Genomic DNA, 15698 nt, shown 5'->3' with positions numbered 1-15698 from the left:
ATGCCTTCTGGCTGGAAGCAGCAATCAGGTTCACAGAAAGACTCCTTAGTCGCCTTCCTGGTCACAGGCACTCCTGATGCATGGCAGTGATCCTATGTCACCTATACCTTTGAGGGCTCCCTTGGGCCACCACCCTGTAACTCAGTGCTCCCCGATGAAGGGCTCTGCAGCCTCCTGACACCTGGGGTACAGGCACTTCTGCACTGCTCAGCCTGGACCGGCGGTCCTGTAGGCAGCTGCTGCCACCCTCAGGTCACCCTTGCGTGAAACCTCTGCCTTTGCTGAACGCTGTCTTTAAAATCGTTAAAAGTGAACTCGGCAAAGCCACCGGCCGATATGATTGTCGACCCTTATTGGCACACTAGCATTGCTTGCCGCGGATGAGTCAAGGTGTATATTTAAATATATTTTCAATCTAAGATGCCTTGGGAGGGGAGGTGGCTCTGACGCGGGTGGCACGGAGGCAGGAGGACCGTCGGGGCCACAGTCCCACCACACGACTGAGTTTCAGGTCCAGGAATGAGACCGCAGGGCAGACCTGCACCAGGGAGCAGCACACGCTCCCTCTCTGCTGCGGGACGCCACAGCTCCCTGCCACCCAAACCCCCCCGAGCCCGGCCCACCTGGGCAACGGGCCAGGCAGCTGCATCAGGCCTGCAGGAACAAGAACCTCAAAACAAGCTGCACCCGCCCTGGGAATGTGCCACCTCCACGGGCTGGAGCTGCAAGAGGGAAACTCGAAACCAGAGCTAAAGAAGAAGGTGGCCTGAAGTCACCTCAGCTCCCCGCTTCCAAACCCCCAGGTAAAACCCCGGCTGGATTTCGGCACTCGCATCCTCGCACTCCTCTTTCCCAGCTGCAGCAGCGGCGCGTTTGCAGCTAGCCTCGCAGCTGCGGCCAAGGTCGGAGAAGAATGCTGCGTCAAGCAATCCTAATCGCTTTTTATCAAGCGTTTCGCTTGTGTTTATACCAGCCCGCACCGTGACTGCATCCACTGGTATCAGTTGAGGTCTTGACACACTTGAGACGAGACAGCGACGGGCAAGAAGGGCCGGCGCTGCGACGCAGGGTGCTGCTCCGAAGGCAGGCAGTGCCCCTCCTCGCCTCCCGCGCCGCGGGAGAAGGGATGAGCTCAGCGGAGCAAACTTCGTTTCTGCCCGTCCTTTGTAGCCAGGGGGTTGGCTTTGACTGCCTAGCCAGTTAAAGAAAAGCCAGTTTGAAGGTGGGGAAAGTCTTTGTTCGTATTGCTCTCGTGCTATACCTATGATCTTTTTGCCTCTGTGATACTTCTGTAATTCTCCTAGGGAGAGGAAAAGAAATTAATTGGCTGGAGACCACTTTTATTGGCACATATAAGTGCAGAACTAAATAAACCATGTCCTAGGGGAAATTTTATGTCCTCTCAACAATGTACACTTAAGGCTACTGCTGGTGATAGGGATTTTTCTTGGAAGTTGCTTTATGGAGGATGCTTGCATGCTGAAGCAGGGAGCAAGGAGAAATTCTTTTCCAAAAAAAGTTTTGTTCCTAAGAGTGTCAGGGTCAGCAATATTTTCATATCCAGCATGTTCTTCCCTCCTCATAGTTTGTCTGTCAGATTCTGAGGCCATCATAGATGCTAGGGAACAAAAGCTCCAGCACGGTAATTTCCGGGCTCTGTTTATCTTTCAAAGCCAAGTTGAGATTTTAGAACTTGCAACATCTTACCAGTTTCTTAAAGACTTTGTCAGGCCATTAAAGGTTGCAACATCTTTGGGAGGGGAGATGTGGATTACTATTGCTTTTGAGTTATTCTTTTCTTTATTGTACAGCTATGCAAAAAAACATACACAGAGAGTCAGTGACTAGATGAAGAGTAGAGCCATTGCTAAAAGCAGGTTGAGGAAAGCTGGTACTACAATTTTAAGTGGCTCTCAGGTTTAGGCAACCTTCCACTGTTCATCTGTATGCTGCCGGCTCCTTGGTTAACACTCACTTCTGGGAGCTGCCAATACGGTTAGTGAAAGATCTCACAACCCCTTCCAAGCCACTGATTTCATACTGGTGGAAATGTGTTTCCCTCCACAAAGCAGGATTCCTGAATTCTTTCATCATATTGGACTTGAAATCTCACTGTTTCTAAGCAGCTTCTGTTGTTCTACATCCATCACAGAATTGAGATCCCAAGGAGCTTTTGAAGATAGTCAAAATATAGTCAAGATAGTCAACTATTAGTCAGTCACCGATCTTGCAGATCTGTACTTTCTTCATACTCCTAACACCATCCAGGAGGTCACTTACATTGGAAGGAGCCTTTGGAGGTGATCTAGGCCAACCCTCTACTCAAAGCAGGGCCAACTTCAATGTTAGATCAAGGTTGCTCAGGATTTTGTTCAGTCTAATCTTGAAAACTGCTAAGGATGGAGCTTCTGGGAGACCCTCTTTCAGTGTTAATATCTCTTGCTGTGCTTTTTTTTTTTCCCTTTTCTTTATATCCAGTCAGAATTTCTCCTTCTGCAGTTCAGAACTGTCACCTCTTATCCTTTTGTTGTGCACCTCTGACGAGAGTTCAGACCCATCTTCTCTCTAAACCCTGGGTCAGAATTCTGACCTCTCCCCTATACAGCCAAGTGTTGCACACAGTTTGGTTACTTTATCTTCACATCACTATCAGATGAAGAGTTACTAGCCACACTTAAGAGGTGGAGCATAGAGACTGAAGGCATCAACTAAAAGTCAAAGAAAAGAAAAGTCAAAAACATGCGTTAATTTGGAATGCCCCGTTTGAGATAAATCACAGAATCACTAAGGTTGGAAAGGACCTTCAAGATCATCAAGTCCAACCATTAATCCAGCACCACTATGTCCCCTAAACCATGTCCTGAAGCGCCACATCCACACGTTTTTTTGAACACTTCCAGTGATGGCGACTCCATCACCTCCCTGGGCAGCCTGTTCCAATGCTTGACCACCCTCTCAGTAAGAAATTTTTCCTAATATCTAGTCTAAACCTCCTCTGGCGCAACTTGAAGCCATTTCCTCTCATCCTATCGCTAGTTACTTGGGAGAAGAGACCAACACCCTCATTGCCACAAACCCCTTTCAGGTAGTTGCAGAGAGCGATAAGATCTCCCCTCAGCCTCCTCTTCTCCAGACTGAACAACCCCAGTTCCCTCAGCCACTCCTCATAAGACTTGTGCTCCAGACCCCTCACCAGCTTCGTTGCCCTTCTCTGGACACTCTCCAGCACCTCAACGTCCTTCTTGTAGCGAGGGGCCCAAAACTGAACACAGGATTCAAGGTGCGGCCTCACCAGTGCCGAGTACAGGGGCACAATCACTTCCCTACTCCTGCTGGCCACACTATTTCTGATACAGGCCAGGACACTGTTGGCCTTCTTAGCCACCTGGACACACTGCTGGCTCATGTTCAGCCGGCTGTCAACCAGCACCCCCAGGTCCTTTTCTGCCAGGCAGCTCTCCAGCCACTCCTCCCCCAGCCTGTAGCATTGCATGGGGTTGTTGTGACCCAAGTGCAGGACCCGGCACTTGGCCTTATTAAACCTCATACAGCTGACCTCTGCCCATCAATCCAGCCTGTCCAGATCCCTCTGCAGAGCCCTCCTACCCTCCAGCAGATCAACACTCCCACCCAGCTTGGTGTCATCTGCAAACTTACTGAGGGAGCACTCGATTCCCTCATCCAGGTCACCTATAAAGATATTGAACAAGACCGGCCCCAGAACCGAGCCCTGGGGAACACCACTTGTGACCGGCCACCAGCCGGATTTAATGCCATTCACCACAACTCTCTGGGCTCGGCCATCCAGCCAGTTCCTCACCCAGCGAAGAGTAAATCTGTCTAAGCCACGAACCACCAGTTTCTCCAGGAGAATGCTGTGGGAGACGCTGTCAAAGGCTTTTCTAAAGTCCAGGTAGACAACGTCCACAGCCTTTCCCTCATCCACTAGGCGGGTCACCTGGTCGTAGAAGGAGATCAGGTTGGTCAAGCAGGACCTGCCCTTCATGAACCCATGCTGGCTGGGCCTGATCCCTTGGTTGTCCTGCAGATGCCCTGTGAGCATTCTCAAGACCAACCGCTCCATGATCTTCCCTGGTACGGAGGTCAGGCTGACAGGCCTGTAGTTCCCAGGATCCTCCTTCCGGCCTTTCTTGTAGATGGGCGTCACATTGGCAAGCCTCCAGTCTCGTGGGACCTCCCCTGTTAACCAGGACTGCTGATAAATGATGCAGAGTGGCTTGGCAAGCTCCTCTGCCAGCTCTCTCGGTACTCTCGGGTGGATCCCATCAGGCCCCATAGACTTGTGGGTGTCCAGGTGGTACCAGATTTCCACATACATAAAAAGCACAAATTCTTTTCACATCAGCTGCAACTCAACTTATACCCAGGTCACTGTCCATCCTCTTCGCTGGATGAAACAAGGAAAGAGAATACCTGTTCATGCAAGACTTCATTGTGATGCGTATGTGCAAGGCCATTAAATGTCCACAAGGCAACATTAATCCAAAGCAAAATAGTATCTGTATCCTTTAAGAGTTTGTGCTGCAATGAAAGGGCCAAACATTTTCAGCTGGATCACACTTTCAAATTTCCAGTGATCCACAAATCGATAGCAAACAGAATTCAATGACTCTGTAAAAGCTTATAAATGTCAGCTGGGAGGAAACGATTGCTTTACCAGTGACTTCACAGGCACTTGCCAAGGGCAGAATGGTGAGACTCAGGAATCACAGGCTTCACTACAGGATCTGGAGGAGAGCATCCTCCCTCTTTTCACCAAACTTGTTGCTTCTTTCTTTTTATCAGTGGTATCTGGTTCCAACTTTGATTTCTGAACCATCTCATCCTCACCCATCCTGCTCACTCAGCAGGACCAGGCCTTTGGCTTCTCTGCCTAATTCTACATGCCATCTTAACCTTTGTCTGCCCAGTCCCAGCCCTCGCTCCTACCTGTCCATCTTCTTGCTCCCCTAGGTTCCCTCCACTTCCACTTTGTCTCTCTCTGTGCCAGTCTTGATCTCGTCGGTTTCCTCAACCCATACCACCTTGGGTCTAGTTTCACCGCTTTGACCTGGTTCTTTCTCCTCCTTGAGGCAGATGGGATGTTGGTAGGCTGATTTAACGCACAGATGAGACAGTTCCTTGCTGTCAGCTGCTGCATTTGTGTCCTGCCCAGCAGAAAGCAACCGGAAGCAAGAATTACTGGAAGAATCCCTTGAAACAACTCGGGTCAGACTGTGTTTAGTCAGTCTGTGGGATGTGGTATATTCAGGGCCTGATCACAGGTAAAAGCTCTGAGGGAATCGCTCAAACTGGTAAAACCTAGCAGTTATGAGTCTCATACAAGCCTGGCGTGGAAGAAATCAGGAGACATTTTAGCCACTCAAAAGAAAGTTGTCTTTACCATACATACTCCTACTGCCTTTTTCTTGCAAATATTTATAAACTGATGCAGATTCTAAGGGGAACTGTGAAAAACATGCTAATATTTTTCTTTCTATCTCTTCCCAGTTCTATTTCAAGTCCTAATCCAAAATATGAAGGCAAGAAGGCATTTCAGCAGAAGGGTTTCCAGTTCTGGAATAAGGACAAAACAAACTATTTTCTCCTACCCACAGTTTTAGGAACAGATCAGCCATTTTTGCTGAAGCTTTTGACCCAATGCAAACATAAATCAACCTGGCAGCAAAATACTGGGGGGCGGAATTTAGTCCAAACAGGAGAAGTTTCAAAGTGACAAGTGAATGAGAAAAGTGCTATATAGCGGGAAGTGCTGGCCAGCTTCAGTGTTAGGAAGTACTGCGAACCCCTTCTACATGTGTAGTACATACATCAAATATGACATTAGCACGAGAAGCCTATAAAGGTTCATCTGCTTAACTCAATGATTTGGGCATCGAAACCAGATCACCGGTCTGCAAGGTTCTGGATAAGCCTTGACTTCTGCACAGAACTCTGTTGACTCATTGAGGCTGTGGAGACTTGTGTGCCCAAGCTAGCCACAGGATGGGACCAAAACCCCATCAAAGGCAACACCTTCCAACTGGAGGGAGAAAATTTCAGGCTGCACTTCTATTGTTGAGCAAACTCCATCCCTCAGAAGGAACCTTGAAAAGTCAAGGGTCATGAGGGAGCTCACTGTTACGTGACGTAACTCACACTCGAGAAAACTAAAGCCTGGGCCAAGGCAGTCAGAATGAAGAGAGGGAAAAGATCTTTAGCTAATTAAGAGAAAATACCCTAAAATCTAGCTTGCAGGGACACATGCTTTTGTCACAGTGACTGACATTTTGCCTGTTTGGAAGGAAATGAATTAGAGGAGAATGAAGAGCATATGCTGTCAAGTGGGTGTAAATCAAACTAAGCAAACAAAGGAGCACAGGGAGAACTCGGGCTGACATCAAGGCTGAGAGAGAAGAGAAGAGGCTGGAAGCAGTAACAGCTGCAGATGCTTTTAGACAGGCATATTACCTTCAAATCAGCTTAGATTCCCACATGTTGATGGAAAGCTGGGTGAAAGGTAGCAGCAACCAAGGCACCTAACCAGGGGAGTTTCTAGCAGAATACCCACAAGCTGGTTGTGGTGTTCAGTATTACTTAGCTGGGTCCTAACTCGTGGTGCTTGTGCAAACACGTATTGCCCCTCAAGAGTGGGACACTGCCTCATAAATTATAAGTCCTGTAAGTACCTATGTCCACAAAAGCAGTCTTGCTTTTGTACTAATAGCACACAAGGCCTTGTTAAAAACAGATTTCAATTCAGCTTATTCTTCAGTTACTCTGTAAAGCCAAAAGTGGTTTTCCTCATTGTTCTTTATAGGCTTCCCAGATCTTCTAGCCACAAACACATAATTTATTTAAGCCACACATAAACAACTATGATTTACGTCAACTTTTCATTCAATGGAAAGCACATGAAAGAACTACTTTCCTTCTGTGTGTTACTTGCCTGCAAGGCCTGGAGTCTCTCTTTGCAAATTCCTGGTGCTAATCCCAAGCAGTTGTCAAAGCTTGTTCCATATTCGGCATTTTAAGAATTTCCCGTGAGTTTATTCCATTACAGAATCACTCAGTCACCATTTGGCACTTTTTTTTTGCACCAGATGACAAGTCAAAGAACTTCACGATCTCTGAAAAAGGCAGACCCTTAACCGGACTTGATGTCAACCTCTCATCAGAATAGAAGGTATAACTACTGCAGTTACCATACAAACTTGTATGACATCCAAAGCTTGTTATGCAGTTCCTTGTCTGACAATAAGTGAATAGTTATAATTCAGATTGCTATTCTGCCAGTGAATGATGATATAGGGCCACCATCTCAATCACAAAACAACCTGAGCCAGGATGGATAAAAGCTGAATCAACAAAAACAGTCACATGAAACCAGTTAAAAAAACCCCCTTGCTGCAATATACAAAAATAAATAAAACACCACCCCTTCTGCTTTTTAAAATTAGGGTTGGTCTCAGTTGAGAACATGTAGTACACTTGCCTCTTTGGCAGTATGTCCTATACCAGAAGTAACAGAATTTCTCCAAAGTCCCCTCCTCCCAGCTAAGAGCTGGCAATGAACACAATATTGATTGCTGAATCTGAGGGCTGGTTGACAGCCCTCCCTGCCCGGTGTGATTCAGAGCCCTGCAGTAGCTGTTCTAAGATTAGCAGTTCCCCAAGAGAACGTGTCATCGTGATCTGTTTTCCTGACAGGGTGAGCAGTCCTCTCTGGGCCCACTGGTGCAAAGCAGCTCAGATCAGTGTCCTTCAATGGAGTGCCTCACAACATGTCTGGGCTCAGGTGGAGCACACCCTGACTTGATAACCCTCAACATCTCACACCTATAAAGGCACAGGGACATTTAGCTGGCACTCCACACGCCACTTTCTGCCTCAGACATACCTCTATGCACTTTTGCCGATTAATTTGACATTAATAAATGTCAAATACTGGAAATACTTGCTTACCATTTGTTGAAAAAATATGTTGCTTGCCATTGTGCTTACACCTGTAGTTTCTGCTGCTCTTCATGCTGCACTTCAGAAGCTCTTCATGCTTCTTCAGAAGCCACCATTTGAGATCTATGGTTAGGCAGACTTGCTTTACTCTTTGGCTTGGGTCCTTAAGAACTACCACGTGGTGGATGAATGCTTGCATCCTTCAAAAACTGGAAAAGTCAACCAAGTATACTAGTCAACACCTTGTATTTCAAGCATTGCACTAGAACACAGCCATGGCTTCAACAGCCCTTGCCTCCCCCTTTCTGCAGAGAAAGTCTTGGATCTAGGATACAAGGACTGATGGCTGGAACCATGCAACGTAACTAACACTGTGCTTTACAGCTGGCATCACTGGCAGTGAATCCAGAAGACACATCTGAGACCTGATACTTGCCTTTCAGCACCAGCCACCTTCCCCATCCTCTAGGATTTCACAATTGTTAAGAGAAGTGGCAACATGACTTTGTAGAGACTTGAAATCCTCAATATACCTCATCAGTCAACAGTCAGATCAGGGTAAATTCTTTTCCTAGTAAACATTTCTCATCCATGGGTGAAGAAATTCCCATGTCCACGTGCTGCACTCTGGATAAAAACACTGATTATCATACTATGATTATGTGAGCAGGCTTTTCTAGACTACTGTGGGAGAATCACAGACAGCATAATAAATTAGAGTCTGTATTCATGCCTTCTATATTTTCCACAACCTATTCTCCCAGTGAGAAACGTATTTTTCCAGGATACCTCAAATTTCAGAATCAGATTTTCAACCTGCATCATGTTGTAATGCCATGTGCGACCTGTTATTTGGGTACCATTGTCTTACCCAAACAACCAAGAAGCACATGCGTGCTTCCATCACACCCAGAAGTCATGAAGGGTTAGTGAGAGGCGTGCATTTGGCTGGATGGGCGGATGCTGGAGGAGCCTTCCACTGAGCATCACCACGCAGCTGCCACGGCCAGAGATCTGGGGCAGCTTGGCGTAGCAGGGCACAGACAGGGAATCACACTGAAGCTATAACTGGCACCATGTGTGTTTGTATAGGCCGCTTTGGGCTGCTTAACCTTGAAGCAACATGACTTAGTGTGATAGCCCGTCTGCCAGAAATCCCTCCCAGAACAATGATCTGAGCCTGGATCACCTTCACACATACAGCAGTATGTGTCTGGGGGCTCATCTCCTCTGGCCTCCCAAGAGCTCCATGGTGGCCCAGCACCAGCTTTTATTTTATTTATTTAAAAACTGCCAAAATAAAACTACCCCAGAGGCAAAACAATAAAAGGGCTTCTCTGCCAGACCTGTGTTCTGCCAGCACGCAGCTACAGCTGTATTGTGCAGAGTGGAGCAGGACGTGACAGCAAGTAGGACTGTCTGAGGGCAGGACTCAACAGGTGAGGTGAGAAGGCCTGCTGAGGTACCCCTGAGGGACAGCCTTAGGCAGAGATGATGAAACATAGCATGGTGTGGATCCTGGAGCAAAATTCCTTCTCTTATACGCCCAGGTTTCCTCAACGGCATTGCTAGTTGGTTTGCTCCAAATCAGAGCGGGCTCACGTGTGTTCGGTGGGGATGACCAGGGTCCCACAAACCAACCAGCAATGGAACCAAACTGGCATCTACTTGTTCATGCAGACGCAAGAAACCACATATATGAGATCAGCATCAGCAGAGAATGCCGGCATTGTTCCTACAGACAGGAAAAGGAGCACAGCTTACAGAAACTTAGGGGCAGCATAGATCTAAGTATGATCAGTCTCAGATAATTATTAATTACAATAATCATTATTACACAGATTAGCTAGAATCTCTTTCTTAAGTTACAAAGCTGCAGGCAAACCTTGCCCTTGCTAATTAAAACATGCTGTGGGAGCTGTAAAATACCAGACAGCCTTTGCCTAACAGCAAACGGGCACCACAGCAGCACAGCACCTGGATAAGCATGACCACCACACCCTACCATATACAGGGTGAAGAACAAGCTCTTTAACAGCCAGCCTAAAATGTTAAAGAATTAAACTCTACCTATGAGCATAATTGTAATTGTTACCAAGGACATAATTTGCATGACAAAAAGCTGCTCATAATTGATGACTTTCTCAACCATTCTCTCACTTTGGTCTTCATTATTTTCTAGTGTCATTCAGCATTTAGAGTCAAAAAAACCTCTGAAATAAATGTGGATGGCGAAGAGAGGTCAGTGCCCATGGCTTTCGGTTTCCACACTGCATCAAAATGGAAGGAAAATGTTTGATCATGGGTTAGGATGGCCTGTGAATTCAGTGACAGTCTAGGGAAAGAGAGAGCACTAACTGTTATAACATGGAGAACAAACAAATTTTAACTGTTTTCTGAAAGTTGGTTGGGCTTTTAGCTACTGCTATCACATGTACCAAATATCAAGAGGTTGTACATCTTGTGGCATAATGCAGGATTACCACAATGGAGCCATATTCTTGCTCAAGGTCTTTCAAATTATGTAAGCTTGCGGTATTTCTGAAAATTATCCAATCTTCCATTCTTCTGGGCCTTTCAAAGTACTTCACTTAAAAGCTGTAAACTGATTACAAACTTTTGCTCCTTCAAAGATAAAGGAAAATATAGTCATAAAAAATATACCATGCAAATATGCTCAGTACTCTAGTGTCTGGCAAAAAGTGTCCTTAAAAGGAGTTAGCTAAATGTAGATAAGCCTGTACTCTGTACGTCTAAGAAATAAAGTTTGTTTATTTTCCCAAGTAAAAGCAATAGGAGAATTTCAGAATATTTTGACACAGTATCAAGCTGTGGTCTCAGAATTTTGGACCTCAGTGGCTATTGCTCCAAGTTTCACTAAACTATAAATTCAAGGGAACAAACACCTACCTTGTTATAAAGCCGCAGTTATACATAACTTATTGTTGTCAAAACAAAAATCCAACCAGAGTCTTGTTAACAGCCATATACATGTATATAGCATTGCCTAATCTTATAAAATTTGACTGAAGATTTGCCAGCTTTACAAGCAATAAATCATTACGATCAAACAAAAACTGTAAAACAAAGTAGACATACATAGGAATGTGCATAAAAACAATCTTACTAATTATGATATCAAAGGAACAGAAGACCGGGAAGCAAAGTTAGTTTTAAAAATCTGTATTATAATTAAAGTAAGTATGATTAACTTAGTAATAACTGTAACTTTGTATAAACACCAGGAATCACATTTACCCAGAAACCCTGTCAGAAATACACAAAACAGAACTTGGCAAAAAGAACAAAAAGTAACTGCACGTCAGTTGTTTACTATACCTATGAGGAGGAGGATGCAAGTGGTAGGGAAAGACACTTGAAGTTTTATTAGGTGGGGGAAGTTGGACTGGTTACATTCTGGAAAATGAAAGAAACATTCTCTTTTATCCTTTCAAGGAAAGGATCAGCGAGAGTCTCATGTTGCCCAGAGAAATGTTTCCATTGCATCAATTGTGACATGGAGAGTGGTTTCTTTGAATTAGGCTTCCCATGGTTTTGTCCAAGCTGGCAACTTCTAGATACAGAAGGCTTTTCTGAGGAGGGATCTGAAAAAAATGATGCAGGAGACTAATCAGAGAAAACTAAGACAGAAAATTTCGGTCAGAATCAATAAGCCAGTTGGTGATAACAGATGAGAGAAAACAGAACAGCATAATATAATCTTTCTCTGTCAATGAAACACAAACGCATGTATCCACAGTAAGAGGGGAAAGGTTTTTGCTCATTGATTGAGGTTATCGAAATCACTGTATGCTAGCATAAACACAAATCCTTTTACATATGGATGGGAAAGGAAATATCTTATCTGGCGATTTCTTTTCTCCTGTCTTCCTAATTCTGTGACATTTGGGCTGCTCTCATTCTTTAAGTAAATCTGAATCTGGAAGTATGTTGCAGCAAAATTCATGCTAGCTTCTATTTCCTCCCAGAGGAGTCATTCCAACCAGCTAAGAATAGCTTGAATAGCTATTTCATTGACTCAGCACACTAGAGCTGTGTACTCTGTGCATCCAGATTATGCCAAGTTGTTCAATATACACAATATTGTATACTGTATATGAGTAAGGAAAAGACTATTGCTGTGAAGCACAAAGAGAGGAATTCACTTTCGACAAAGGATCCTAAAGCCCCAAACAACACCAGGTCATTGCAGGGTATGTTACACATTGCTGGATTCATGATTCATCTGATGCATGTGATAAATGAAGAAATCATTTTGGATGGAAAAAAAACGTATCAGTGCTGTTGTTGGTTTAAAACCTGTCATCAAATATTTTTACAGAAGTGTTACATGCTTCTTAGGAAAGACCAGTGATATGAGCAGCACGATGACTCAGAGTATTCTTTTTTAACGTTTTTGAGAGCCCATAAAGACTCATACATGCAGGACTTTCCTTTTGACTGACATATGATGCACATTTGCAGTAGACTTGAAACATTCCTTTACTGGCCAGAAGAAAATTTAGCATAGATGCACTTCTCAAGTCCTTACAGATTCTGTGTTCCTCACTCCATAAATTACACCATGATCAGGTAAAACAATAGGCTTACAGCTTTGTAGCTGATCTGAAAGCCATTAGAATAGCAAGCAACCCATCTGCAGGACCCACGCACAGTTAATTTCTTCCTTTCAAGAATCCTGTGGTGTCCTAAAGATGACCCTAGTGTGAATGGACAACAGGAGCTTGGTCAAGAATATCCAGTCTCATTGGTGTATCTAATGGAAAGCATTACGAAAAGTTCATATATTGTGAAGCCTGTATTATATTGTTTGGCTCCTCTTTAGTTTATCTTTTGATTCATACTTGCTAAAAATGGAGGAGACAAATCAGTGAAAGTTCTTGGCCTTTTCTGTCAGTATCTATCCCCAGTAACCTGGAATCTGGTTCCCTGATTAGGTAATTTGACAGTTGTTTGTTTTTAGGAAAGGCAAAGAGACCAGCTAGTGGTAGCTGCATTCTGGGGTGATCAAACTGAACACCATGACTCACAACAATTTGACTGGGGAACTGATGAGCCAGTTTGTCCTCTGCTCTTTAGGAAATCAAACCTTCCCCTCACTCTATCATTTCCACCACTTAAGCCTAAGAATGACCTTCAGGTTTTTCCTTGATTTACTGCCAAAAGGTTTTCTTCACTGGGACCAAGATATAATTACTCTTGAGGAAGCCTGCATTACAGGATCCAAGAGACCAATGCTATGCTTGAATTGATGGAACCAACATGTGTTCAAAGCATAAGATAAGCAGTCAAGAGTGTTAAGACAATTTGAAAATGCTAAATGTAATTATATACATCAGTGTTCATCACAGTAACAACATAAAATTTTGAGCAGGAGCTCTACCTGCCTCACTGCACACCAGTGAGAAAATCTGGCTAACGTTTAACACTAAAGGTTCCTTTTCCACACAGATCCTGTAAAAGTACCTAAGTGGAGGCTGGTATACTTCAGAACATCACTTATTCATGCAAAAACAGAAGGTCTAATTTTTCAATCATTAAGGAAAGATACAAAAACAACGAAATCAGTATGTGGAACAGAAATAAAGGAGAAAGTAAAATTCTTATAGCTACAGAAGCACTGTGCTTTCAAGAGCCAAGTCCTCCCCATTTTGGGTAGAATGAGCTGCGAAAGGAACACAACTGGCCTGGAGACATGCAAACCATCAAGCAAAATAGTGTCACTGGGTCTGTATTACTTAATTTCTCGCCCACGTCTGTTGAGAACATGCACTCTTGTACGTATTTCTTTAGTTCTTTTTATCATGGTATCTGTGTGCATTTAGAAGATACCCGTATTGGTAGCTCACTATCACACCTGTAAATAACATATATGGATACTTCATGCCCAAAGAAAAGAAACGTACCAGGGCAATGGATACTCTTTCCCTTAAGAAACTAGATGAGCTACAAAAATTAAAATGGGTAAGATGTAAACATAAACATAACTTATGATATTTTTTTCATCCTGCTCCTAAATCAAACCTATATACGTGTATGCAGCAAGGTATTAAAACAATTTTGATATGCCGAAAGAACAAGAGACGGGTTCCTATAGAAAGGATAGATGCGAATATTTGCAACTTGGCTTTACAACTGCCAGGGGATCTTCCAGCATTTCTCAAATAACTGTTTTAATCATCCTGCATCACCTTTAGTTAGTAACTGTGAAATGAAGGCTTCTATGCAGAGATCTGGTGTAGATCTTCATCTGGTATAGCTGTCCTCAGATAAACAGCTTTTGAACTAGCCCTCACCACCTATTCGTTACTGTCCTTGAATATTTAGAAACAAAACACCAAATAGTGTCATTTGGTTGTAATGAATCTCTAGTTGAGCTGGCCATAGCTAATTCAAGGAATTAACAGGCATAATACATGAATTGGTTGTTAATGCAAGGAATGAATTTTTCTCCTCTTCACTTTGTGAAGAGCTTCCATGGATTAGAAAAATCAGCCAATATCTGGAAGATCCCATAATGAACCTCGTTACTTCAATCCTATTTTACTGAGCATCAGAGTTTTCTCCAGTGACATACTATATATTCAAAATGGATGTACTTCCTCAACAACGGCCAGAGATAATGAAAAAGAAACTCACTTTGATGGTCTTTCTTTCCCATACAGTCGCACTCAAGCAAGTCATGGGTAACACAAATGGAATCTTCATGAAAAGTAAAGAGATTTCTAAGCTCCTCAATGGAAAAATGGATGTGTTCAGATGTCTTGGAAAGGTCTACAACTGCCCCAGAAAGGTCTTGTTTGCTGATCTGTCTTTGATAAATCTTTTCTTCTATTGAGCCTGTATTGGGAAAAAAATAAAAATAGATACAATGAGATAATTTGTGACCAGTACTTGCCAAGAAGAAAAGTCAAATCCATTTCTTGATAACAATATTGATAGGAAAAGCTAAATCACTATTTTCAGTGATTTTTCTAGCAAAAGCAAAGCAAAGGCAAATGAGTCAATGTGATGTCTGTATTTTAACTGAATTCAAAATAAATAATATTTATTTTTTAAAGAATAAATTATTTCCAAAAAACACTCCCTCCCTTTCTTTTACAGACAAAATTTCAATAGCTGTCTCACTGTAGGGTATGTTTGAGCAGCATCTCTGACCTGTGGTTAGCAGTCTGTAGATATATACAGTATGTTTCTGACCATCTCTCCACACTCTAGCCATTGCCTAAAGAAAGCAAAAAGTTGAAGAGCATTAACAACCTACTATACAATGATATTTCAACTAAAACTTGTAGCCTCTGCTGATCAAGATACCAGTTCTGCTTCCTCATTCAAAAATACGTTATCCAAAGAAAGCATTCCTCAATAGCTGTCTTTGTTTTTATAAAAGTCTTCTGGTATTAACTGTAAATAATTTTGAAAATATAATATACTTTCTGCTTATGCTCCCCTTTCCTTCTGTGTACTATAGTAGGAAAGTAGGGGTTTCAACTCTTTCCTGCCAGAAAACCCTGCTTCATATTTGTTTTCTAAGCATCAGCAACTGTTTAATATTTCAGCAATACTCAACATTCTCCCCATCTCCATTTGTGCCACAATACATCTTTAAAAATTACTTTTCCATTTCTTTTAAAATTGTAAAATTAGTGTTTCACACTCCCTTTAATTCTTAAAGAAACAATATGTAACTGAGTACTGCTATGTGATTCTTTTAAAAAATG

The 15698-nt window shown here is 43.3% G+C and overlaps 1 protein-coding gene across 1 annotated transcript in view; it reads right to left on the bottom strand.

Annotated features, from left to right (window-relative positions):
- Positions 1–11343: 11343 nt before the first annotated feature.
- RAD54B (RAD54 homolog B) overlaps positions 11344–15698 on the bottom strand; it is a gene marked incomplete at its 3' end in the record, with an annotated part of 60381 nt that continues 56026 nt past the window's right edge. The window contains exons 12-14 of the mRNA XM_081996882.1: positions 15136–15202; positions 14617–14817; positions 11344–11561 (exon numbers count right to left, since the gene is read on the bottom strand). Coding sequence (XP_081853008.1) covers positions 11344–11561; positions 14617–14817; positions 15136–15202 — 486 coding nt within the window. The remainder of the gene's footprint in view (positions 11562–14616; positions 14818–15135; positions 15203–15698) is intronic.

The sequence above is a fragment of the Phaethon aethereus genome (genome assembly GCF_964289735.1).
Source record: "Phaethon aethereus genome assembly, chromosome: 2".
NCBI lineage: Eukaryota > Metazoa > Chordata > Aves > Phaethontiformes > Phaethontidae > Phaethon > Phaethon aethereus.
This window is presented reverse-complemented; position numbering and strand designations above follow the sequence as displayed.